General features: G+C 39.2%; 1 protein-coding gene across 1 annotated transcript; it reads right to left on the bottom strand.

The window, feature by feature from the left end:
• Positions 1-10,822: 10,822 nt before the first annotated feature.
• Positions 10,823-12,106, bottom strand: LOC149554292 (uncharacterized). The gene is made up of 2 exons (XM_089790498.1): positions 11,867-12,106; positions 10,823-11,701 (listed from the first exon to the last, which is right to left on the bottom strand). The coding sequence occupies exons 1-2, from the start codon at positions 12,104-12,106 to the stop codon at positions 10,823-10,825; spliced, it is 1,119 nt and encodes a 372-aa protein (XP_089646624.1).
• Between the last annotated feature and the right edge of the window lie 13,375 nt (positions 12,107-25,481).

Below are 25,481 nucleotides of genomic sequence, written 5' to 3'. Positions count from 1 at the left end.
GTATTATTATTTTAGAGATTATCAGATGATGTTTACATTCAGTTTATTATATGATGAGATTACTTGGTACTCTATATTTCATGCATGTATGATGATTATTCAATGGTTTCAGTTATCGATGATGATTAGTTAGATGGTTCATTATTCCATGTGTTTCTTATGGATACTTACCCCATACTGCATGTGTATGGTGTGCGTGCTGTTTTATTTATGTATGGTGTTTCTGATACGGTTAAGGAAGGGAGTCGTAGTCACCTGCTAGTCGGGATCTACACGATGCACCACTTCCTGCCATTGTCTGTTTAGCTTAGAATATTACGTTTGTACATGCGTGAATTTTATGCAGGTTGCAGGTACCGGGTATCGACTTCCCTGAATTGTCAAGATGAGCGTACCCTATCGCACTGTCTCAATGGCAAGAGAGGGGAGATAAACTCTTAAGTCCAAATCCTTAACCCTTTAGCCAATTGTCCTAATTGATAATTAGGACAAGTATCTGAGTTAAGTACCCTCCGAATGCATCAAATGATGTAATTTCGTGATTATAACCCTTTTGTTCGATTTGGTATGTATTTTTCTATGATGGGTTTTCGTATATTGCTTTATGAGTCCTTGGTGTATTTTTCTATTAATTAAGTCTAATTAAAAAGATTAATTAATGATTTAATTTAATAAAGAATTATTATGATATCTTTATATTTTTAATTAATTAATTAATTTAATAAAAGAATTAAAGTTGGAGATTAAAGTTCAAAGATATATTTAGAACAGGATAATATTAATTTAATTTAATAATAATATATATTTGGAGTTCATTTTTAAATAAATGCTAAATATTATTGTTATTTAAATTAATTAAATATGTTATCAATTAAGTTCTAAAATAAATTAAAAAGTTGAAAGATATTAATTTATTAAGAATTCTAGATCGCATGATCTAAACATGAGTTAAATATAAGAATTAAATTAAAAGATTAAATTATAAAAATTAATAATGTTATTTTAATTTCTTAAAAGTGCACATAAGATTTAAAGTAATAAATTAATTAAGAATTGAAGTCAAGTGAAATTTTAAATGAAGTTATTTAATAATTCAACTTAATGTGCATGAAAGTTGAATGCAAAAGAATAAGAAAAGATAATAAAAGTTAAATTGGAGTTAACTGAGTTATGCAAAGAGTCTTCTCGGGTAAACGCACAATTAGTGCCCCGACTTGAGGAGAAATTGCTTATCACAACTTTGGGGGGTTCATTTTTGGTGAGATGAATTTGGACGGGAATTTTTGGGGAGACAATTTTTGGAAGCAAATTTCAGAAGGCTGATACGAAGAAAGTCTTCGAGGGGAAGGTAATTGAAAGGAGCGAATTCGCATACAGTTCCTAGAGATTGCACAATAGCATCAAGATCAGGTAGGGTCTTGTGTTTTGACTATCCATTAAATATGCAACTATCCCTTCCTGTCTTTTTCGTGTCTGGGGTTTGTAGATCTAAATTCTTTGTGATGAAAGTTTTAAGAGTTCAATACTGTGAATTTATTAATTGCTCTTCAATAATTTCTGTATCCATGGAGACTGGATGAATTATTAGAACCCTTGTTTTCTTGATTTAGAAATTAACATTTAATTTAGTAGGGGTTTTGATTTTTTTTAAATTGAAAAGTTCTAGATAAATAAATATAATATATATATATATATAAATTAAATAAAATTAATTTTTAAAATAAAACTTATTTTATTTATATTAAAATAAAATAAAACAAAATATAATAAAATAAAATAATTATATATATAGTGGGGGGGGAGGGAATCACCCCGTACCCGCCCCCCACTGTCGGAGGCCGACAGTACTTGCGTCGCAGGTACTGCGACGGTAGGTACAGAGTACCTGCCGCCATAGGCCCTGCGGCCAAAGCCGACGGACTATAAACGTTGAGTGATAAAAAAATATATATAAAATTTCGATTTCGATTTCATTTTTTTTTTAATTTATATAATTTTTAATTTATTAAAACAAATTTTATTTATTTAGAATTTTTAAATAATAAAATTATAATATATTTAATTTTATAATAGTTTAAACTTTATTAATATTTAATAAATAAATATTAAATACATAGATATAGTTGTAAATTTTAATTTATTAATAATTTTGCTTAAATATTAATAAATTAACAATTAATGGTTAGATTAAAATAAGTAATTAGATCAAATGAATATTGATTAATTTAATTAAAATTAGTTTAATTAAGTTAATTAATAATGAATTTTATTTGACTAAATTATAAATTTGGATATTGATTTAATGAGAGTTATTATAGAAATGGGTTATTCGTAAAAGGGTAGTTGTGAAAACTTTGTTACTTGAATTCAACATTAAACTAAAACATAAACCTTACCTTAACTCAAATAATATACTTTCAGATCCAATCTCTGAGACTTTGATGTTGTCTTTGTACTTTGAATGTTTTGGGGTTGGTTTAGCGTTGACCAGTTCAGGTTGTTACCAGAGGCTCGGGGTTGTGAATGTGATGTCATGATGATTTGGTCTCGATCTTTCTTAACCTGACCATGGTAATGTGATGAAGTGCTCTATGACATGATTGTGTTTACTATTTGTTATTGCTTTCTAGTTTCCTTGTGTGAAGCTGAGGTGTATGTATTTGAGAATACCTAACTTAACCATTTTTGAGTCTCGATCAGTTATATTTGATAACCATTTCTGAGTCTCGATCAGTTATACTTGTATTACTTTCTGGTTGCTCATTAGAGAACCATTGGATTTTGTGATTTATCATTGATGCCTTCAGTTGCTGATAGAGGACTGTCGTGATTACATGATTACTATTTGATGTTATCCGTTGCTCATGAAGAACTGATGTAATTTTGTGGATTATCTTTTTATGATGTTTTTTAGTTGCTTGTATAGGACTGAGGTAGTTTTATTATGATTCATTGATTTACGAGTTCATGAGCTAGGGTAGGTTATCTATGTGTAGAGTCGGGAAGTGGCTTGCAATGGGGGTCAGAGCCCTAAGAGGCTGCCTTGAGAAACCCATTGTAAGTCATTTTTAATAAGTGAAAACATTTACACTAAATGAGAGAAAATGAACCTAACAAGATAATTGTATGTTCTCTCCCATGCCATGAGTGTTAGTACAGACTAGGATGGGGTAGAGAGAACGCTTGGTTACGACCTTGCATTCCATAGTATGCCTCGTCAGTACGAGAGGATACTAGTGGCCGCAGGATCAGTAGGGACCCGAGATTCTTAAGGGATTGCTCGGGTAACTTCTACGTGACTTTTGCGATCACACTTTCCCGCTTGCATATTAGGTTTCCTACGTGTCTTGTGGTACCTCTGAGATTTAGATGTCGATCTTTTTAGGAACCTTTGAGTTAGCATACTTATAGGATTTCCTGGACTTAGAGAGTATTTATGATTATAGGTTTTGTTATCCTATTTGGGACTTGAGACTATCTCCTCAGCGCGGTGGGAGTGGACCATTTAGGTTCCACACGGTCGGGTGGTAGTGCTTTTACTCTTACCATTGAGATCCGTTCCGTGGTCACCGTGGCTGGAGTTTTCGTGATTGGCGTTTACCTTCACTATGTTCTTGGATTATTATGATGGATGGTTAGATTTTATGATAGATGTTTTATCATTATGGATGTATGGATATATCATGTATGGTGAATAGTTTCATATATTTTTACTGTACTTTGTATCATGGATTTAAGGATGTTGTATCTTGATCTTTACATATGTATATTCTTTTAAGCCTTTCATACCCTGTGACTTGTACAGTGGATGATTGAACATTCCGAATTAATTTGCCGAGAGGCATTCGGAACAAATGTATAATATGGACATGGAATTTCTGATTATTCTTTCATATTTCTGTGGTATTTGTTAGACTTAGAATTAATTAAATTTAAACGTGACTCAACGTCTTGGGATCTTTAAGAAATGTAACTTGCAATGTATGTTTGTCGATGATTTCATGTTATTGCTTCCGCTACTATGTGTTTGATGTGTATGTCATACTTTCTTACTTTTAAAAAAAAAATGTTTAGCAAACTTAGAGAAACTTTAGGTTAATTCTTTTGGATCCTTTGGCAGGGCGTTACAAGAAGCCCTTGTGTTCACTACATAGTAGCTAGGTACGAGGGGACCCATCTCCCACGAAGTAGGAGGCACAAATCCAAACCATAGTGAAGGCGACCAAGAGCAACCACGAGCATGGAAACCACCAAGGCAGCAAAACCGGGAAACCAAAAACCATCGAAAGGAAGCGAAAACCACCAAAACCGCCCGTGGGGGCCGGGAGAGGAAACACCGAGCGCCAAAAATGTGGAGGTCGACGAAGAGGGCAGGGGCCAAACACGAACCAGTTGCAGAGAAGAGGATCGCCAAGGGGAATCCAAGGAGGCGGCATCCTGCGACAGCAGAGAGGCGGCGTCCGAAGGGGCAACAAAGCCCAGAACTGCAGCATGGAGCAGAAGAACCCCCGGCCGAAAATGCAAACCCGCGACGAAGGAGGCCATGGCATCGCCAGTAGGGATCCAAGGCGGCACGGGGTGCAAAATGCACCTAGTGCCAAGGGGCACAAAGTGCCAAAAAGCTGCAAAAAAGCAGCAGAGCGGCCGCAAAGCCCTAAAGGGCATAAAAAATGGCAGCTCGGGCCTTCGCTGAAACCAGAGGAAGCCGAAAAAAAGAGGATCGACCCACAAAAATCTGGAACCAGTGAAGATCGCAAAGGGGGACAGCAAGGGTGGAACCAACCACGAACCATCCACCAAGACCCGAAGCAAAAAAAGCCATCAACAGTGAAGCACCAGGACAGAAAAGTGAACTGGAGAAGCCATTAAGCACCGATAGCAAAGCCTTAGGAAAACTGGAAAAATTTGACGGCAGCGTGAAGAAGGAACTTTAGGATTTAAAATTTAACAAAAGTATCACTTGCAGCATCAAAAAGATCCAGAAATAAGCAAGAACAAATTTTATTGAAATTATTGAAAAGACGTCCAAACATGTTTCTGGGGAATTTCACCCCATCATCAGTGGACTTACAATAAAAGAAACAATAAAACGGTTAAATAGAAGTGAGGGGACTTCTCAACTTCCAAGAAAACCAACAGTCATGCTTAAAAAATTAATCAATTAATCAATTAATTAAAAATAATTAATCAATTAATTAATTAAAACATCACTATGGAGAGGAGAAAAGACCAAAAATAGTCGTGCGGGTACTTTTTGGCAAAAAGCCATGAATGAATAGGGTTTAGGGTTTAGGGTTTGGGGTTAAGGGTTTGGGGTTTAGGGTTTAGGGTTTGGGGTTTAGGGTTTGGGGTTTGGGGTTTGGGGTTTGGGTTTGGGTTTGGGGTTTGGGGTTTAGGGTTTGGGTTTAGGGTTTGGGGTTAGGGTTTGGGTTTAGGGTTTGGGTTTAGGGTTTAGGGTTTTAGGGTTTTAGGGGTTTAGGGTTTAGGGTTTAAAATTTAACATTTAACATTTAACATTTAGAGTGTTAAAAAATTTTAGACTGTTAAAAAATTTTAGAGTTTAAAATTTAACATTTAACATTTAACATTTAACATTTAACAAAAGTATCACTTGCAGCATCAAAAAGATCCAGAAATAAGGAAGAACAAATTTTATTGAAATTATTGAAAAGATGTCCAGACATGTTTCTGGGGAATTTCACCTCATCATCAGTGGACTTACTATAAAAGTTACAATAAAACGGTTTAAATAGAAGTGAGGGGACTTCTCAACTTCCAAGAAAACCAACAGTCATGCTTAAAAAATTAATCAATTAATCAATTAATTAAAAAGATTAATTAATCAATCAATTAATTAATTAAAACATCACTATGGAGAGGAGAAAAGACCAAAAATAGTCGTGCAGGTACTTTTTGGCAAAAAGCAATGAATGTATAGGGTTTAGGGAAGCCCTCGTGTTCGCTACATAGTAGCTAGGTACGAGGGGACCCAACTCCCACAAAGTAGGAGGCACAAATCCAATCCATAGTGAAGGCGACCAAGAGCAACCACGAGCATGGAAACCACCAAGGCAGCAAAATCGGGACCAAAATCGAGAAATCGAAAACCACCAAAAGGAAGCGAAAACCACCCAAAAATGCCCGTGGGGGCCGGGAGAGGAAACACCGAGCGCAAAAAATGCGCAGGTCGACGAAGAGGGCAGGGGCCAAACATGAACCAGTTGCAGAGAAGAGGATCGCCAAGGGGGATCCAAGGAGGCGACATCCTGCGACAGTAAAGAGGCGACGTCCGAAGGGGCAACAAAGCCCAAAACTGTAGCATGGAGCAGAAAAACCCCCGGTCGAAAATGCAGACCCGCGACGAAGGAGGCCATGGCATCGCCAGAAGGGATCCAAGGCGGTACAGGGTGCAAAATGCACCCAGTGCCAAGGGGCACAAAGTACCGAAAAGTTGCAAAAAAAGTAGTAGAGCGGCCGCAAAGCCCTAAAGGGCATAACAAACAGCAGCCCGGGCCTTCGCCGAAACCAGAGGAAGGCGAAGGAAAGAGGATCGACCCACAAAAACTCAGCACCAGCGAAGATCGCAAAGGGGGACAGTAAGGGTGGAACCAACCACGAACCATTCGCCAAGACCCGAAGCAAAAAAAAAAAGCCATCAACAGCGAAGCACCAGGACATAAAAGTGAACTGGAGAAGCCATTAAGCACTAATAGCAAAGCCTCAGGAAAACTGAAAAAATCTGACGGCAGCTTGAAGAAGGAACTTTAGGATTTAAAATTTAACAAAAGTATCACTTGCAGCATCAGAAAGATCCAGAAATAAGCAAGAACAAATTTTATTGAAATTATTGAAAAGATGTCCAGAATGTTTAGGGTTTAGGGTTTAGGGTTTAAAATTTAACATTTAACATTTAACATTTAACATTTAACATTTAACATTTAACATTTAACAAAAGTATCACTTGCAGCATCAGAAAGATCCAGAAATAAGCAAGAACAAATTTTAGTGAAATTATTGAAAAGACGTCCAGACATGTTTCTGGGAAATTTTACCCCATCATCAGTGGACTTACAATAAAAGATACAATAAAACGGTTTAAATAGAAGTGAGGGGACTTCTCAACTTCCAAGAAAACCAACAATCATGCTTAAAAAATTAATCAATTAATCAATTAATTAAAAAGATTAATTAATCAATCAATTAATTAATTAAAACATCACTATGGAGAGGAGAAAAGACCAAAAATAGTCGTGCGGGTACTTTTTGGCAAAAAGCCATGAATGAATAGGGTTTAGGGAAGCCCTCGTGTTCGCTACATAGTAGCTAGGTACGAGGGGACCCATCTCCCACGAAGTAGGAGGCACAAATCCAAACCATAGTGAAGGTGATCAAGAGCAACCACGAGCATGGAAACCACCAAGGCAGCAAAACCGGGACCAAAATCGGGAAATCGGAAACCACCGAAAGGAAGCGGAAACCACCAAAACTGCCCATGGGGTCCGGGAGACGAAACACCGAGTGCCAAAAATGTGGAGGTCGACGAAGAGGGCAGGGGCCAAACACGAACCAGTTGCAGAGAAGAGGATCGCCAAGGGGGATCCCAGGAGGCAGCATCCTGCGACAGTAGAGAGGCAGCGTCCGAAGGGGCAACAAAGCCCAGAACTGCAGCATGGAGCAGAAGAACCCCCGACCGAAAAGGCAGACCCGTGATGAAGGAGGCCACGACATCGCTAGTAGGGATCCAAGGCGGCACGGGGTGCAAAATGCACCCAGTGCCAAGGGGCACAAAGTGCCAAAAAGCTGCAAAAAAGCAGCAGAGCAGCCGCAAAGCCCTAAAGGGCATAAAAAATGGCAGACCGGGCCTTCGCCGAAACCAGAGGAAGGCGAAGGAAAGATGATCGACCCACAAAAATCCGAAACCAGCGAAGATCGCAAAGGGGTTAAAATTTAACATTTAACATTTAACATTTAACATTTAACATTTAAAATTTAACATTTAACGTTTAACATTTAACATTTAACAAAAGTATCACTTGTAGCATCAGAAAGATCCAAAAATAAGCAAGAACAAATTTTATTGAAATTATTGAAAAGACGTCCAGACATGTTTCTGGGGAATTTCACCCCATCATCAGTGGACTTACAATAAAAGATACAATAAAACGGTTTAAATAGAAGTGAGGGGACTTCTCAACTTCCAAGAAAACCAATAGTCACGCTTAAAAAATTAATCAATTAATCAATTAATTAAAAAGATTAATTAATCAATCAATTAATTAATTAAAACATCACTATGGAGAGGAGAAAAGACCAAAAATAGTCGTGCGAGTACTTTTTGGCAAAAAGCCATGAATGAATAGGGTTTAGGGAAGCCCTTGTGTTCGCTACATAGTAGCTAGGTACGAGGGGACCCATCTCCCACGAAGTAGGAGGCAGAAATCCAAACCATAGTGAAGGCGATCAAGAGCAACCACGAGCATGGAAACCACCAAGGCAGCAAAACCGGGACCAAAATCGGGAAACCGAAAACCACCGAAATGAAGCGGAAACCACCAAAATCGCCCATGGGGGCCGGGAGAGGAAACACCGAGCGCCAAAAATGCGGAGGTCGACGAAGAGGGCAGGGGCCAAACACGAACCAGTTACAGAGAAGAGTATCGCCAAGGGGGATCCAAGGAGGCGGCATCCTGCGACAGCAGAGAGGCGGCATCCGAATGGGCAACAAAGCCCAAAATTGCAGCATGGAGCAGAAGAACCCTCGGCCGAAAAGGCAGACCCGCGATGAAGGAGGCCACGACATCGCTAGTAGGGATCCAAGGCGGCACGGGGTGCAAAATGCACCCAGTGCCAAGGGGCACAAAGTGCCAAAAAGCTGCAAAAAAATAGCAGAGTGGCCGCAAAGCCCTAAAGGGCATAAAAAATGGCAGCCCGGGCCTTCGTCGAAACCAGAGGAAGGCGAAGGAAAGAGGATCGACCCACAAAAATCCGAAACTAGCGAAGATCGCAAAGGGGGACAGCAAGGGTGGAACCAACCACGAACCATCCGCCGAGACTCGAAGCAAAAAAAGCCATCAACAGCGAAGCACCAGGACAAAAAAGTGAACTGGAGAAGTCATTAAGCACCGATAGCAAAGCCTCAGAAAAACTGGAAAAATCTGACGGCAGCGTGAAGAAGGAACTTTAGGATTTAAAATTTAACAAAAGTATCACTTGCAGCATCAGAAAGATCAAGAAATAAGCAAGAACAAATTTTATTGAAATTATTGAAAAGACGTCCAGACATGTTTCTGGAGAATTTTGCCCCATCATCAGTGGACTTACAATAAAAGATACAATAAAACGGTTTAAATAGAAGTGAGGGGACTTCTTAGCTTCCAAGAAAACCAACAGTCATGCTTAAAAAATTAATCAATTAATTAAAAAGATTAATTAATCAATCAATTAATTAATTAAAATATCACTATGGAGAGGAGAAAAGACCAAAAATAGTCGTCCGGGTACTTTTTGGCAAAAAGCCATGAATGAATAGGGTTTAGGGTTTAGGGTTTAGGTTTAGGGTTAGGGTTTAGGGTTTCGGGTTTCGGGTTTAGGGTTTAGGGTTTAGAGTTTATGGTTTATGGTTTTAGGGTTTAGGGTTTAGGGTTTAGGGTTTAGGGTTTAGGGTTTTAGGGTTTTAGGGTTTTAGGGTTTAGGGCTAAGGGTTTTAGGGTTTTAGGGTTTAGGGTTTAGGGTTTAGGGTTTAGGGTTTTAGGGTTTAGGGTTTAGGGTTTAGGGTTTAGGGTTTAGGGTTTTAAAAATTTAAAAATTTTAAAGATCACTTGCAGCTCCGAAAGAGTTAAAATATATTGATAGAAAAAAATAGACTATGAATGAAAGAAGAAACCGAAAAAATTAAAATCCACAACTATAATTATAAAATCCAAATACAATCTCTACAATCCAAAACATGTTTCGAGCTATTAGCTCTCATCAGTTGGATTAATCGGATACAAGAGAAGAGATATAATGAATTGTGGAGGAGGAAGCCGGATATAAATATCATGCTTCCGAACAAATTCAAGAGATTTCATGAAACTTCTTGAAACTTCTTGAATAGGCCGACCCGAGAAGGGGTCCCCCACCAAAAATTATAAAGTATTAAATATTATAAAATATTAAATATTATAAAAGGGCGGGGGAAATTTGATCAGGAAGATCAAAGGCCCTAGTGGATCGAAGAGTGTTGTGATCTGGAGAAGAACCTGCTACGAAGAAGGAAGGAACCCAACTTTCTTGGGTTGCGCCAACAAACTCTCAGAAGTGGAAGATGTCGCAATGCGGGGACTTCTTGGCAAAGCCGATAAAGTATAGGGTTTAGGGTGGCCCCCAAGTTTAAAGCTTTAGCAGAAGAGCTGAAATCAAGCTTAAGAACGAGGGGGGCCCCAGTTCTCTGAGAGGCACTATTATGTAGGCATGAGAGAAGCACTGACTTATCAAGCCGAGAGACCATTCTGAAGCAGGAGAGAAGAAACTTCTTTGGGTAACCACGAGCACGAAGTCTAGAGTAGAATTGTTTCTGGAGTCTCATAAAGCCAAACGGATCTGATTCCCTGAGGAGATACCTCTTGAGCTCACTTAAGATGAAGGATTTATTTTGGTGAGGAGGATGCCATGAATAATACGGAATGTATTGATAGGCATTGAGGGGCTTCTAGAAACATTTGGTATCAAGAATACCGCAGGAATTGAAGCGATCTCCCTTGAAAAGAGTAATATCAAGAATATCCACAGAAGAGAAGGAGATTGAAGGTGTAATTCTAATCTCAGGATAGAAGCTCTGATACTAAGAAAAGAAAGCTGACAAAGAGGATTCATCATTTGTCCAAATATCAACAGCATCATCAATGAACCTTTTGTAGAACATAAGACTGAAGCAATCGAACTGAGAGAAGAGACATTTTTCTAAATGGCAGAGGAAAAGACATGCGTAGACAACAACAAAATTGCTGCCCATAGCAGTACCTCTGAGTTGTTTATAAAAAATGTCATCGAACTCAACAAAGTGTTCATGGAGAACAAGTTCAGCAAGCTCCATAATCAGATCAATCAATCTCAAATTGAGATTATGAGCATGGAAATACTCAACAACCATCTCCCGCAGAGCAAAAAGACCCTCAGTGGTAGGGATGCTCGGATAAAGAGACTCAACATCAAAGGTAAACAAGATGCAAGAAGAAGGAAAAGTCTTACGATCAAGTTCACGAAGAAGGCTGAGAGAGTCAGGGAGATGAGGCTGCTGCTGTAGGAGAATCGGAAACAGAAGAACATGAAGAAGCTTCGAAGTTGGTTCCAGCATGTAACCTATATAGTTGCAAATTGGTCTCCCCACCAGAATAGGCTTATGAAGCTTAGGCAGGAGATAAAAAGCACAAGCTTTGGCTGAAGAACAAGGATTCTTTAGAAGGAAGCGGCGAACAGGTTTGAGGAAGAACAGAAAATTATCAATGATGAAAGAGAGTCTGCTCCAAATCAGCTTCCAAGGAACACAATCAACCTGAAGATAGACAAGGGGGTCTAAAAGCTGGTGAAGACCTTCGCATTTGTACCAAGAGGAGTCAAGAATAACAAGGCCAAGATTCTTATCCGTTGGTTTGATGACAATGGAAGAGTCTTTCTTCAAATCATTGAGACTCTTGAGGAGTCTAGCAGGAAGAAGAGGACGCTGAACAAAAGAATTAGAACAAGAGGCAATGCGAGACTGAAAAATTTCTTTGGCTTTATGGATGATCTCTTCAAGTTGGAGGTTTGGTTCATCCGAATTCCAAAAGGGATTCTTCTTGCAAAATTAATGAGGAAAAACTCCAAAAACAAGAGGAGAACAAGAGACAGGAGGCGTCTCTGGACCAAAAAAAGCACGAAGACGAAGAAGTCTGGCAAAAGCTCTGAATTCCTTGTGAAGATCAAGGACAGACATTGGAGGAGGACAAGGAATAAATATAATTCCGTGTCCTAACAATATCAGTTCATTAGCAGAGAGACGCCGAGAAGAGAGGTTATGAATGGCAATGCTAGAGATCCGATTCTCAACCTCTAAGGCAGTCTTTCTAGAAAAGAATGATCGAGCCATGAAGTCTCGATCAATAGCAGGGCCCCAGTGATTTAAACGGGGGCGAAATCGTGGGAGCGGGAGTTGTTTGATTGCCTGCTTTGTTGTCTGTTCCTTCCATTTAGATGGCCCTGAGTTTGTTTCTTCCTGTTGGAATTTTGTCCAGAATTTTTGTCGTTGGATGGAATAGAATGTCCTGCAGATTGCACATTCTTCACCGAACGACGGGAGGTTGAATTTCCCTTTGATTGCAATTTTCCAGAGGCAGCCGAGGTGTTCTTCCCGGCTGCTCGAGACCCATTTTTTGGAGCAGCAAAGGTAGTCTCAGAAGGGGCATCAGAGGAGATCTTTTTCTTCTTCATATTCCTTTTCTTTTTCTTTTTCTTGACCTGTGTTTGATTGGGGGCAGAATCAGACTTGGAGATAAGATTTTTCAGAGCATTGATTTCTTTGGAAAGATTTCCAAATTTCTGATTAATCTTATCATTGATAATTTGTGCAATAGTCAGATCGGGCAGTAGCTGTTCGGCATCTGACATAGTAGCATCCCGGGATTCTTGCCTGGAAGATTCAACCTGTTCCTTGGCAGCTTTTTTGATGGCTCGATCAATAGTAAACTTGTTGCACAAAGTCTGGAATTCTTGCAAGGCTTTAACATACCATTCATCAGCAGAGATAGAGAAAGTGCCCAAGAGGGGAAGATGCTGGAGAGCGGTGCAAGTGCCCTTGAGAGAGGAATCAAAATTCTCAACAATGCTGGAAATTTTAGCATTATGATTGACAGTTGCTTTAGAAACAGCATCTATATAGGCATCCAAGAAGAGCTTGTTGGCATCAGCCTGAATAGTTTCCAATTTGGCGGAGAGGAGAGCATTGCTTTCATCATCGTTAATGGAGATCTTCGGCGGTTTGACCATCAAGTTTTTTGGAAGAGAGCCAATAGATTTAAAATTGTTGAGTTTACCAAGGTAATCCTTGGATCGTTCTGCAGCCAAAGAGACCCTTTTAAAATCTACAAAAGCTTTGTTGACCAATAAATGAATTTGATCTGGGTATTTTCTCCTATTATGACAAGAAGGATGAGCATCATCACGGGGAGGAGTCGCAGCCATCCCATCATGAGGAGGAGTCGCGGCCATCTCTGTGACCAGAGGAGTAACAAAGGGGGTCTCGTGGGCAGCAAAATCTCTGTCAACACGGGGGCCTTGGCTAGAATTAGCGTGAGCAGTAGTGCCATCCATTTGAGCAGCAGTGTTTACGCAGGCAGGGTGGGGCTGAAAATTATGCGCCATCCTATTTTCCAAATCAGCAGGGTGATTTAAAACAACATCTAAAGAGCGTTCGAAGACAGAGGAGATGTTGGTCAAGATGGAGGTAGAAGAATCCGCATGCATTCTAGAAGATTGGACAGCACTTTCAGCCTGCAAACAAACTTGTTCCTGTGCTTTGTGGGAGTCCAATGAGAATGCATCAAACTTCAAAGAAAAATTATTAGTATTATCACAAAATTTTCCCATGAATTGATTCAATTTCCACATAAAAGCATCTTGCTGTCGAGAAGATTCAGCAACAAATTCAGCCAAGAAAGAATTATCTTGTGCTGAAATAATGGTGCGGCTGCTACCTTTTTGTTTCTTTCTATCATGGTCCAATGGAGTTGCTTCTTGGGCATGAGCAGCATCAAGAACAGATGGAGGTTGGCCTTGAGTGGAAGACAAAGAGCCATGAACAATTAATTCTCCGGAGGACATCGTGAAAAGAATCCAAAAAACTTTAAAGTATTAAAAATTTAAAAGATCACTTGCAGCTCCGAAAGAATTAAAATATATTGATAAAAAAAAATAGACTATGAATGAAAGAATAAATCGGAAAAATTAAAATCCACAACTATAATTATAAAATCCAAATACAATCTCTACAATCCAAAACATGTTTCGAGCTATCAGCTCTCATCAGTTGGATTAATCGGATACAAGAGAAGAGATATAATGAATTGTGGAGGAGGAAGCCGGATATAAATATCATGCTTCCGAACAAATTCAAGAGATTTCATGAAACTTCTTGAAACTTCTTGAATAGACCGACTCGAGAAGGGGACCCCCGCCAAATATTATAAAATATTAAATATTATAAAAGGGTGGGGGAAATTTGATCAGGAAGATCAAAGGCCCTAGTGGATCGAAGAGTGCTGTGATCTGGAGAAGAACCTGCTACGAAGAAGGAAGGAACCCAACTTTCTTGGGTTGCACCAACAAACTCTCGGAAGTGGAAGATGTCACAGTGCGGGGACTTCTTGGCAAAGCTGATAAAGTATAGGGTTTGGGGTTTGGGGTTTGGGGTTTGGGGTTTAGGGTTTAGGGTTTAAAATTTAACATTTAACATTTAACATTTAACATTTAAAATTTAAAATTTAACATTTAGGGTTTAGGGTTTGGGGTTTGGGGTTTGGGGTTTGGGGTTTGGGGTTTAGGGTTTAGGGTTTTAGGGTTTAGGGTTTTAGGGTTTTAGGGTTTAGGGTTTAGGGTTTAGGGTTTAGGGTTTAAAATTTAACATTTAACATTTAACATTTAACATTTAACATTTAACATTTAACATTTAACAAAAGTATCACTTGCAGCATCAGAAAGATCCAGAAATAAGCAAGAACAAATTTTATTGAAATTATTGAAAAGACGTCCAGACATGTTTCTGGGGAATTTCACCCCATCATCAGTGGACTTACAATAAAAGATACAATAAAACGGTTTAAATAGAAGTGAGGGGACTTCTCAACTTCCAAGAAAACCAACAGTCATGCTTAAAAAATTAATCAATTAATCAATTAATTAAAAAGATTAATTAATCAATCAATTAATTAATTAAAACATTACTATGCAGAGGAGAAAAGACCAAAAATAGTCGTGCGGGTACTTTTTGGCAAAAAGCCATGAATGAATAGGGTTAAGGGAAGCCCTCGTGTTCGCTACATAGTAGCTAGGTACGAGGGGACCCATCTCCCACGAAGTAGGAGTCGCGGCCATCTCTGTGACCAGAGGAGTAACAGAGGGGGTCTCATGGGCAGCAAAATCTCTGTCAACACGGGGGCCTTGGCTGGAATTAGCATGAGCAGCAGTGCCATCCATTTGAGCAGCAGTGTTTACGCAGGCAGGGTGGGGCTGAAAATTATGCGCCATCCTGTTTTCCAAATCAGCAAGGTGATTTAAAACAACATCTAAAGAGCGTTCGAAGACAGAGGAGATGTTGGTCAAGATGGAGGTAGAAGAATCCGCATGCATTCTAGAAGATTGGACAGCACTTTCAGCCTGCAAACAAACTTGTTCCTGTGCTTTGTGGGAGTCCAATAAGAATGCATCAAACTTCAAAGAAAAATTATTAGTATTATCACAAAATTTTCCCATGAATTGATTCAATTTCCACATAAAAGCATCTTGCTGTCGAGAAGATTCAGCAACAAATTCAGCCAAGAAAGAATTATCTTGTGCTGAAATAATGGTGCGGCTGCTACCTTTTTGTTTCTTTCTATCATGGTCCAATGGAGTTGCTTCCTGGGCATGAGCAGCATCACGAACAAATGGAGGTTGGCCTTGAGCGGAAGACAAAGAGCCATGAACAATTAATTCTCCGGAGGACATCGTGAAAAGAATCCAAAAAACTTTAAAGTATTAAAAATTTAAAAGATCACTTGCAGCTCCGAAAGAATTAAAATATATTGATAAAAAAAAATAGACTATGAATGAAAGAATAAACCGGAAAAATTAAAATCCACAACTATAATTATAAAATCCAAATACAATCTCTACAATCCAAAACATGTTTCGAGCTATCAGCTCTCATCAGTTGGATTAATCGGATACAAGAGAAGAGATATAATGAATTGTGGAGGAGGAAGCCGGATATAAATATCATGCTTTCGAACAAATTCAAGAGATTTCATGAAACTTCTTGAAACTTCTTGAATAGACCGACCCGAGAAGGGGACCCCCGCCAAATATTATAAAATATTAAATATTATAAAATATTAAATATTAAATATTATAAAAGGGCGGGGGAAATTTGATCAGGAAGATCAAAGGCCCTAGTGGATCGAAGAGTGCTGTGATCTGGAGAAGAACCTGCTACGAAGAAGGAAGGAACCCAACTTTCTTGGGTTGCACCAACAAACTCTCGAAAGTGGAAGATGTCGCAGTGCGGGGACTTCTTGGCAAAGCTGATAAAGTATAGGGTTTGGGGTTTGGGGTTTGGGGTTTAGGGTTTAGGGTTTAGGGTTTAAAATTTAACATTTAACATTTAACATTTAACATTTAAAATTTAAAATTTAACATTTAGGGTTTAGGGTTTGGGGTTTGGGGTTTGGGGTTTGGGGTTTGGGGTTTAGGGTTTAGGGTTTTAGGGTTTAGGGTTTTAGGGTTTTAGCATTTAGGGTTTAGGGTTTAGGGTTTAGGGTTTAAAATTTAACATTTAACATTTAACATTTAACATTTAACATTTAACATTTAACATTTAACAAAAGTATCACTTGCAGCATCAGAAAGATCCATAAATAAGCAAGAACAAATTTTATTGAAATTATTGAAAAGACGTCCAGACATGTTTCTGGGGAATTTCACCCCATCATCAGTGGACTTACAATAAAAGATACAATAAAACGGCTTAAATAGAAGTGAGGGGACTTCTCAACTTCCAAGAAAACCAACAGTCATGCTTAAAAAATTAATCAATTAATCAATTAATTAAAAAGATTAATTAATCAATCAATTAATTAATTAAAACATTACTATGGAGAGGAGAAAAGACCAAAAACAGTCGTGCGGGTACTTTTTGGCAAAAAGCCATGAATGAATAGGGTTAAGGGAAGCCCTCGTGTTTAGGGTTTAGGGTTTAGGGTTTAGGGATTAGGGTTTAGGGTTTAGGGTTTAGGGTTTTAGGGTTTTAGGGTTTTAGGGTTTAGGTTTTAGGGTTTTAGGGTTTAGGGTTTAGGGTTTAGGGTTTTAGGGTTTAGGGTTTAGGGTTTAGGGTTTAGGGTTTAGGGTTTTAGGGTTTTAGGGTTTAGGTTTTAGGGTTTTAGGGTTTAGGGTTTAGGGTTTAGGGTTTTAGGGTTTAAGGGTTTATGGTTTTAGGGTTTAGGGTTTAGGGTTTAGGGTTTAGGGTTTAGGGTTTAGGTTTTAGGGTTTAGGGTTTAAAATTTAACATTTAACATTTAACATTTAAAATTTAACATTTAACATTTAACATTTAACATTTAAAATTTAACATTTAAAATTTAAAATTTAACATTTAGGGTTTAGGGTTTAGGGTTTAGGGTTTAGGGTTTAGGGTTTAAAATTTAACATTTAACATTTAACATTTAAAATTTAACATTTAACATTTAACATTTAACATTTAAAATTTAACATTTAACATTTAACATTTAAAATTTAACATTTAACATTTAACGTTTAACATTTAACAAATGTATCACTCGCAGCAAAGATTCGAACCAGAAGAAGAACATGAGAAACAAATTTTTATTGAAAAGATGTCCAGACATGTTTCTGGGGAATTTCACCCCGTCATCAGTGGACTCAATATGTTTACAATAAAAATGAACGGTTTAAATAGAAGGGAAATTGACTTTCCATCTTCCAAGAAAACCAAATGACTTTCCATCTTCCAGGAAAACCAAAGGTCATGTTCAAGAATCAATTAATTAATTAATCAATAAAATATTAATTGATCAATTAATTAATTAATTAAATACAACACTATGAGAAAAATATCCAAATAATTGGCATGTGCGGATACTTTTTGGCAAAAGCCATACAATGTATAGGGTTTAGGGAGGCCCTCCTGGTCGTCACAAAGTAACTAGGCAAGAGGGGACCCAACTCCATATGGAGGCACAAAAAATCTCATAGTGAGGGCGATCCAGCTGAGAAACCCATGAACAAGAAAGCACGGAAACCGTCAAGAGAAACCGAAGCCATCAACTGTTCGCAGGAAGAAACTGGGAGCCGAACAGAAAAATTCTCACGTGAAGAGGGAACAGCATGAGCACGGAAGAGGGAGACCCAGTGGGCGTCCCGTGGAGGCAGCCGAAATCCGCAGGAGGCAGCATCCAAAATGGGGCCGAAGCCCGTCCGCGCCGAGCCGCGACACGGGAGGAAGGAGACCATTCGGCAGGGGGGTCTTCAAGGGCACGCGGGTGTTAAAAAATTTAGAGTGTTAAAAAATTTTAGAGTGTTAAAAAATTTAGAGTGTTAAAAAATTTAGAGTGTTAAAAAATTTAGAGTGTTAAAAAATTTTAGAGTGTTAAAAAGTTTTAGAGTGTTAAAAAATTTTAGAGTGTTAAAAAATTTAGAGTGTTAAAAAATTTTAGAGTGTTAAAAAATTTAGAGTGTTAAAAAATTTTAGAGTGTTAAAAAATTTAGAGTGTTAAAAAATTTAGAGTGTTAAAAAATTTTAGAGTGTTAAAAAATTTAGAGTGTTAAAAAATTTAGAGTGTTAAAAAATTTTAGAGTGTTAAAAAATTTAGAGTGTTAAAAAATTTAATAGATCACTTGCAGCTCCGAAAGAATTAAAAAACTGATAGAAAGGAGTAATCCAGAAAGAAATAAAATCCACAATTAAATTCCACAATAAAAAATCTCATATACAATCTCCAGAATCCAAAACATGTTTCGGGCTATCAGCCCTCATCAATTGGATTAAATGGATACAAGAGAAGAGAGAAATGTGTGGAAGAGAATGGGAGGAAGACGGATATAAATATCAATCTTCCGAGGAAATCCAAGAGGTGTGACCCTTGAATAGGCCGACCCAAAAAAGTGGGACCCCCGCCAGATTATAAAGTTAGTATGTTATAAAAAGGCGGGGGAAACAATGGCCCTAGTGGATCGAAGAGTGCTGTGATCTTGAGAAAAACCTGCTGCAAAGAAGAAAGGAACCCAACTTTCTTGGGTTACGCCAACAGACTCTCGGAAATGGAAGATGTCGTAGTGCGGGGACTTCTTGGCAAAGCCGATAAAGTATAGGGTTTAGGGTGGCCCCCAAGTTTAAAGCTTTAGCAGAAGAACTGAAATCAAGCTTAAGAACAAGGGGGGGCCCAGTTCTCTGAGAGGCACTATTATGTAGGCGTGAGAGAAGCACTGACTTATCAAGCCGAGAGACCAATTTGAAGCAGGAGAGAAGAAACTTCTTTGGATAACCACGAGCACGAAGTCTGGAGTAAAACTGTTTTCGAAGTCTCATAAAACCAAATGGATCTGATTCCCTGAGGAGATACCTCTTGAGCTCACTTAAGATGAAGGATTTCTTTTGGTGAGGAGGATGCCAAGAGTAATACGGAATGTATTGAAAGGAATTGAGGGGCTTCTGGAAGCATTTGGTATCAAGAATACCGCAAGCATGGAAGCGATCTCCCTTGAAGAGGGTAATGTCAAGAATGTCCACAGAAGAAAAAGAAACTGAAGGTGTAATTCTGATCTCAGGGTAGAAGCTCTGATACTGAGAAAAGAATGTTGACAAAGAGGACTCATCACCAGTCCAAATACCAACAGCATCATCAATGAACCTTTTGTAGAACATAAGACAGGAGCAATCAAACTGAGAGAAGAGACGCTTTTCCAAATGGCAAAGGAAAAGACAGGCGTAGACAACTGCGAAATTGTTGCCCATAGCAGTACCCCGGAGTTGTTTATAAAAAACACCATCGAACTCAACATAGTGTTCACGGAGAACAAGTTCAGCAAGCTCCAAGATCAGATCAATCAACCTCAGATTAAGATTATGAGTATGGAAATACTCAACAACCATCTCCCGAAGAGCATAAAGGCCCTCAGTGGTAGGGATGCTCGGATAAAGAGACTCCACATCAAAGGTAAACAAGATGCAAGAAGAAGGAAAAGCCTTGCGATCAAGTTCACGAAGAAGACTGAGAGAATCAGGAAGATGAGGCTGCTGTTGTAGGAGAATCGGAAACAAAAGAACATGAAGAAGCTTCGAGGCTGGTTCCAACATATAACCTGTATAGTTGCAAATCGGTCTACCCACCAGAATAGGCTTATGAAGCTTAGGCAGGAGATAAAAAGCACAGGCTTTAGCTGAAGAACAAGGATTCTTCAAAAGGAAGCAACGAACAGGTTTGAGGAAGAACAGAAACTTATCAATGATAAAAGAGAGTCTGCTCCAAATCAGCTTCCAAGGAACACAATCAACACGAAGATAAACCAGGGGGTCCGAAAGTTGGCGAAGACCTTCATATTTGTACCAAGAAGAATTGAGGACAACAAGGCCGAGATTCTTATCTGCTGGTTTGATGACAATGGAAGAGTCATTCTTCAAATCATTGAGACTCTTGAGGAGTCTAGCAGGAAGAAGAGGACGCCGAACAAACGAGCCAGCACAGGAAGCAATGCGAGACCGAAAAATGTCTTCAGCTTTATGGATGATCTCTTCAAGTTGGAAGTTTTGTTCATCCGGATTCCAAAAGGGATTCTTCTGGCGGAATGGATGAGGAAAAACTCCAAAAACAAGAGGAGAACAGGAGACATGAGGTGCTTCCGGACCAAAGAAAGCACGAAGACGAAGAAGTCTGGCAAAAGCTCTGAATTCTTTATGAAGATCAAGAACAGACATTGGAGGAGGACGAGGAATAAATTTAATTCCAAGTCCTAACAATCCTCGTTCATCAGCAGAGAGACGCCGAGAAGAGAGGTTATGAATGGCAATGTTAGATATCCGATTCTCAACCTCCGAGGCAGTCTTTCTAGAAAAAAATGATCGAGCCATGAAGTCCCGATCAATGGCAGGTCCCCAGTGATTTAAGCGGGGCCGGAACCGCGGATGCGGGAGTTGTGTACCTGTCTGTTCTGCTGTCTGTTTCTTCCTCTTTGATGGCCCTGAGTTTGATTCTTGTAGGAATTCTGCCCACGATTTTTGCCGTTGGATGGATTTGAATGTGCGGCAGATTGCACATTCTTCGCCGACTGGCGGGGGGCAGAGTTTCCCTTTGATTGCAACTGTCCAGAGGCAGCCGAGGTGTTCTTCCCGGCTGCATGAGACCCATTTTTTGGAGTAGAGTCCACATTAGAAGTTGTCTTGACTGGAGGGGCACCAGAGGAGATCTTTTTCTTCTTGTTCTTTTTCTTCCTGTTCTTATTCTTCACCTGTGTTTCATTGGGGGCAGAGAGAAGATTTTTCAGAGCAATGATTTCTTTAGAAAGATGACCATATTTCTGATTAATCTTATCATTAATAATTTGTGCAATAGTGGGATCGGGCGGTAGCTGTTCGGCATCAGACATAGCTGTATCTCGAGAATCTTGCCTAGAAGCTTCAGCCTGTTCCTTGGCAGCTTTTTTGATGGCTCGATCGATAGTGAATTTATTGCACAAAGTCTGAAATTCTTGCAAAGCTTCAGCATACCATTCATCAGCAGAGACAGAGAAAGTGCCTAAAAGAGGAAGGTGCTGGAGAGCGACGCAAGTGCCCTTGAGAGAGGAGTCAAAATTCTCAACAACGCTGGAAATCTGAGCATTATGATTGATGGATGCTTTAGAAACAGCATCTATGTAGGCATCGAGAAAAAGCTTGTTGGCATCAGCCTGAATAGTTTCCAATTTAGAAGAGAGGAGAGCATTGCTTTCATCATCGTTAATGGAGAGCTTCGGTGGTTTAATCATCAAGCTTTTTGGAAGAGAGCCAATAGATTTGAAATTGTTGAGTTTTCCAAGATAGTCCTTGGATCTTTCAACAGCCAGAGAGACCCGTTTAAATTCTGCAAACGCTTTGTTGACAAGGAGATGAATTTGGTCCGGGTATTTTCTTCTGCTGTGAGAAGAGGGTTGAGCATCATCATGCGGAGGAGCCGCAGCCATCTCTGCGATCAAAGGAGAGGCAGGGGGGGTCTCGTGGGCGGCAAAGGCTCCATGGGCGACAAAGACTCCATAACCGTGCGGGCCCTGGCTGGAGTTGGCACGAGGAGCAGCGCTGTCAACAACGTGCGGGCCTAGGCTGGAGTTGGCGCGGGGAGCAGCGCTGTCCGGTTGGGCTGCAGCAACAGCATCAGCGTTAGCTGGAACAGCAAAGCCTTGGGCAAAATCCGCGCGGGCAGGGTGGGGTTGACAACTCTGCGCCACCCTGTCTTCCAAAACCGCAAGCCGTTTTAAAACGGCATCAAAGGAGCGTTCAAGAACGGAAGAAATATTGGTCAAGACGGAGGCGGAAGAGTCCGCATGCATTCTGGAGGATTGGGCAGCCCTATCAGCCTGCAAACAAACTTCTTCCTGTGCTTTGTGGGAATCCGATTAGAAATCTTCAAATTTTAAAGAAAAAGTATTGGTATTCTCACAGAATTTTACCATAAATTGATTCAATTTCCGCAAGAAAGAGTCTTGTTGTCGAGATGATTCAGCAGCAAACTCGGCCAAAAAAGATTTTTCCTGAGCTGAGATAATGGCGCCGCTGTCAGCTCTTCGTTTCTTTCTATCCTGGTTCGATGGAATTCCACCCTGGGCGTGAGCAGCATCATGAGCAGATGGAGATTGGCCTTGAGCGGATGGCAAAGAGCCATGAACAATTAATTCTCCGGAGGACATCGTGAAGAAATCCAAAACTTTAGAGTGTTAAAAAATTTAATAGATCACTTGCAGCTCCGAAAGAATTAAAAAACTGATAGAAAGGAGTAATCCAGAAAGAAATAAAACCCACAATTAAATTCCACAATAAAAAATCTCATATACAATCTCCAGAATCCAAAACATGTTTCGGGCTATCAGCCCTCATCAGTTGGATTAAACGGATACAAGAGAAGAGAGAAATGTGTGGAAGAGAATGGGAGGAAGACGGATATAAATATCAATCTTTCGAGGAAATCCAAGAGGTGTGACCCTTGAATAGGCCGACCCAAAAAAGTGGGACCCCCGCCAGATTATAAAGTTAGTATGTTATAAAGTTAGTATGTTATAAAGTTAGTATGTTATAAAATTAGTATGTTATAAAGTTAGTATGTTATAAAGTTAGTATGTTATAAAATTAGTATGTTATAAAGTTAGTATGTTATAAAATTAGTATGTTATAAAATTAGTATGTTATAAAATTAGTATGTTATAAAGTTAGTATGTTATAAAATTAGTATGTTATAAAATTAGTATGTTATAAAATTAGTATGTTATAAAATTAGTATGTTGTAAAATTAGTATGTTATAAAGTTAGTATGTTATAAAGTTAGTATGTTATAAAATTAGTATGTTATAAAATTAGTATGTTATAAAGTTAGTATGTTATAAAGTTAGTATGTCATAAAGTTAGTATGTTATAAAGTTAGTATGTTATAAATTTAGTATGTTATATAATTAGTATGTTATAAAATTAGTATGTTATAAAATTAGTATGTTATAAAATTAGTATGTTATAAAATTAGTATGTTATAAAAAGGCTGGGGAAAGAATGGCCCTAGTGGATCGAAGAGTGCTGTGATCTTGAGAAAAACCTGCTGCGAAGAAGAAAGGAACCCAACTTTCTTGGGTTACGCCAACAGACTCTCAGAAATAGAAGATGTCGCAGTGCGGGGACTTCTTGGCAAAGCCGATAAAGTATAGGGTTTAGGGTTTAGGGTTTGGGGTTTGGGGTTTGGGGTTTGGGGTTTGGGGTTTGGGGTTTAGGGTTGAGGGTTTAGGGTTTGGGGTTTGGGGTTGGGGTTTGGGGTTGGGGTTTGGGGTTTGGGGTTTGGGGTTTGGGGTTTGGGGTTTGGGGTTTGGGATTTCGAGTTTCGGGTTTCGGGTTTCGGGTTTCGGGTTTCGGGTTTAGGGTTTAGGGTTTAGGGTTTAGGGTTTAGGGTTTAGGGTTTAGGGTTTGGGTTTAGGGTTGGGGTTTAGGGTTGGGGTTTAGGGTTTGGGGTTTGGGGTTTGGGGTTTGGGGTATGAATGAATAGGGTTAAGGGAAGCCCTCGTGTTCGCTACATAGTAGCTAGGTACGAGGGGACCCATCTCCCACGAAGTAGGAGTCGCGGCCATCTCTGTGACCAGAGGAGTAACAGAGGGGGTCTCATGGGCAGCAAAATCTCTGTCAACACGGGGGCCTTGGCTGGAATTAGCATGAGCAGCAGTGCCATCCATTTGAGCAGCAGTGTTTACGCAGGCAGGGTGGGGCTGAAAATTATGCGCCATCCTGTTTTCCAAATCAGCAAGGTGATTTAAAACAACATCTAAAGAGCGTTCGAAGACAGAGGAGATGTTGGTCAAGATGGAGGTAGAAGAATCCGCATGCATTCTAGAAGATTGGACAGCACTTTCAGCCTGCAAACAAACTTGTTCCTGTGCTTTGTGGGAGTCCAATAAGAATGCATCAAACTTCAAAGAAATATTATTAGTATTATCACAAAATTTTCCCATGAATTGATTCAATTTCCACATAAAAGCATCTTGCTGTCGAGAAGATTCAGCAACAAATTCAGCCAAGAAAGAATTATCTTGTGCTGAAATAATGGTGCGGCTGCTACCTTTTTGTTTCTTTCTATCATGGTCCAATGGAGTTGCTTCCTTGGCATGAGCAGCATCAAGAACAGATGGAGGTTGGCCTTGAGCGGAAGACAAAGAGCCATGAACAATTAATTCTCCGGAGGACATCGTGAAAAGAATCCAAAAAACTTTAAAGTATTAAAAATTTAAAAGATCACTTGCAGCTCCGAAAGAATTAAAATATATTGATAAAAAAAAATAGACTATGAATGAAAGAATAAACCGGAAAAATTAAAATCCACAACTATAATTATAAAATCCAAATACAATCTCTACAATCCAAAACATGTTTCGAGCTATCAGCTCTCATCAGTTGGATTAATCGGATACAAGAGAAGAGATATAATGAATTGTGGAGGAGGAAGCCGGATATAAATATCATGCTTTCGAACAAATTCAAGAGATTTCATGAAACTTCTTGAAACTTCTTGAATAGACCGACCCGAGAAGGGGACCCCCGCCAAATATTATAAAATATTAAATATTATAAAATATTAAATATTAAATATTATAAAAGGGCGGGGGAAATTTGATCAGGAAGATCAAAGGCCCTAGTGGATCGAAGAGTGCTGTGATCTGGAGAAGAACCTGCTACGAAGAAGGAAGGAACCCAACTTTCTTGGGTTGCACCAACAAACTCTCGAAAGTGGAAGATGTCGCAGTGCGGGGACTTCTTGGCAAAGCTGATAAAGTATAGGGTTTGGGGTTTGGGGTTTGGGGTTTAGGGTTTAGGGTTTAGGGTTTAAAATTTAACATTTAACATTTAACATTTAACATTTAAAATTTAAAATTTAACATTTAGGGTTTAGGGTTTGGGGTTTGGGGTTTGGGGTTTGGGGTTTGGGGTTTAGGGTTTAGGGTTTTAGGGTTTAGGGTTTTAGGGTTTAGGGTTTAGGGCTTAG

Source organism: Cupressus sempervirens, chromosome 6 (assembly GCF_028749045.1).
Source record: "Cupressus sempervirens isolate cs-2001-9-10 chromosome 6, ASM2874904v1, whole genome shotgun sequence".
NCBI classification, from domain to species: domain Eukaryota; kingdom Viridiplantae; phylum Streptophyta; class Pinopsida; order Cupressales; family Cupressaceae; genus Cupressus; species Cupressus sempervirens.
The sequence above is the reverse complement of the archived record's forward strand: the minus strand, read 5'-3'. Positions and strand labels throughout refer to the sequence as shown.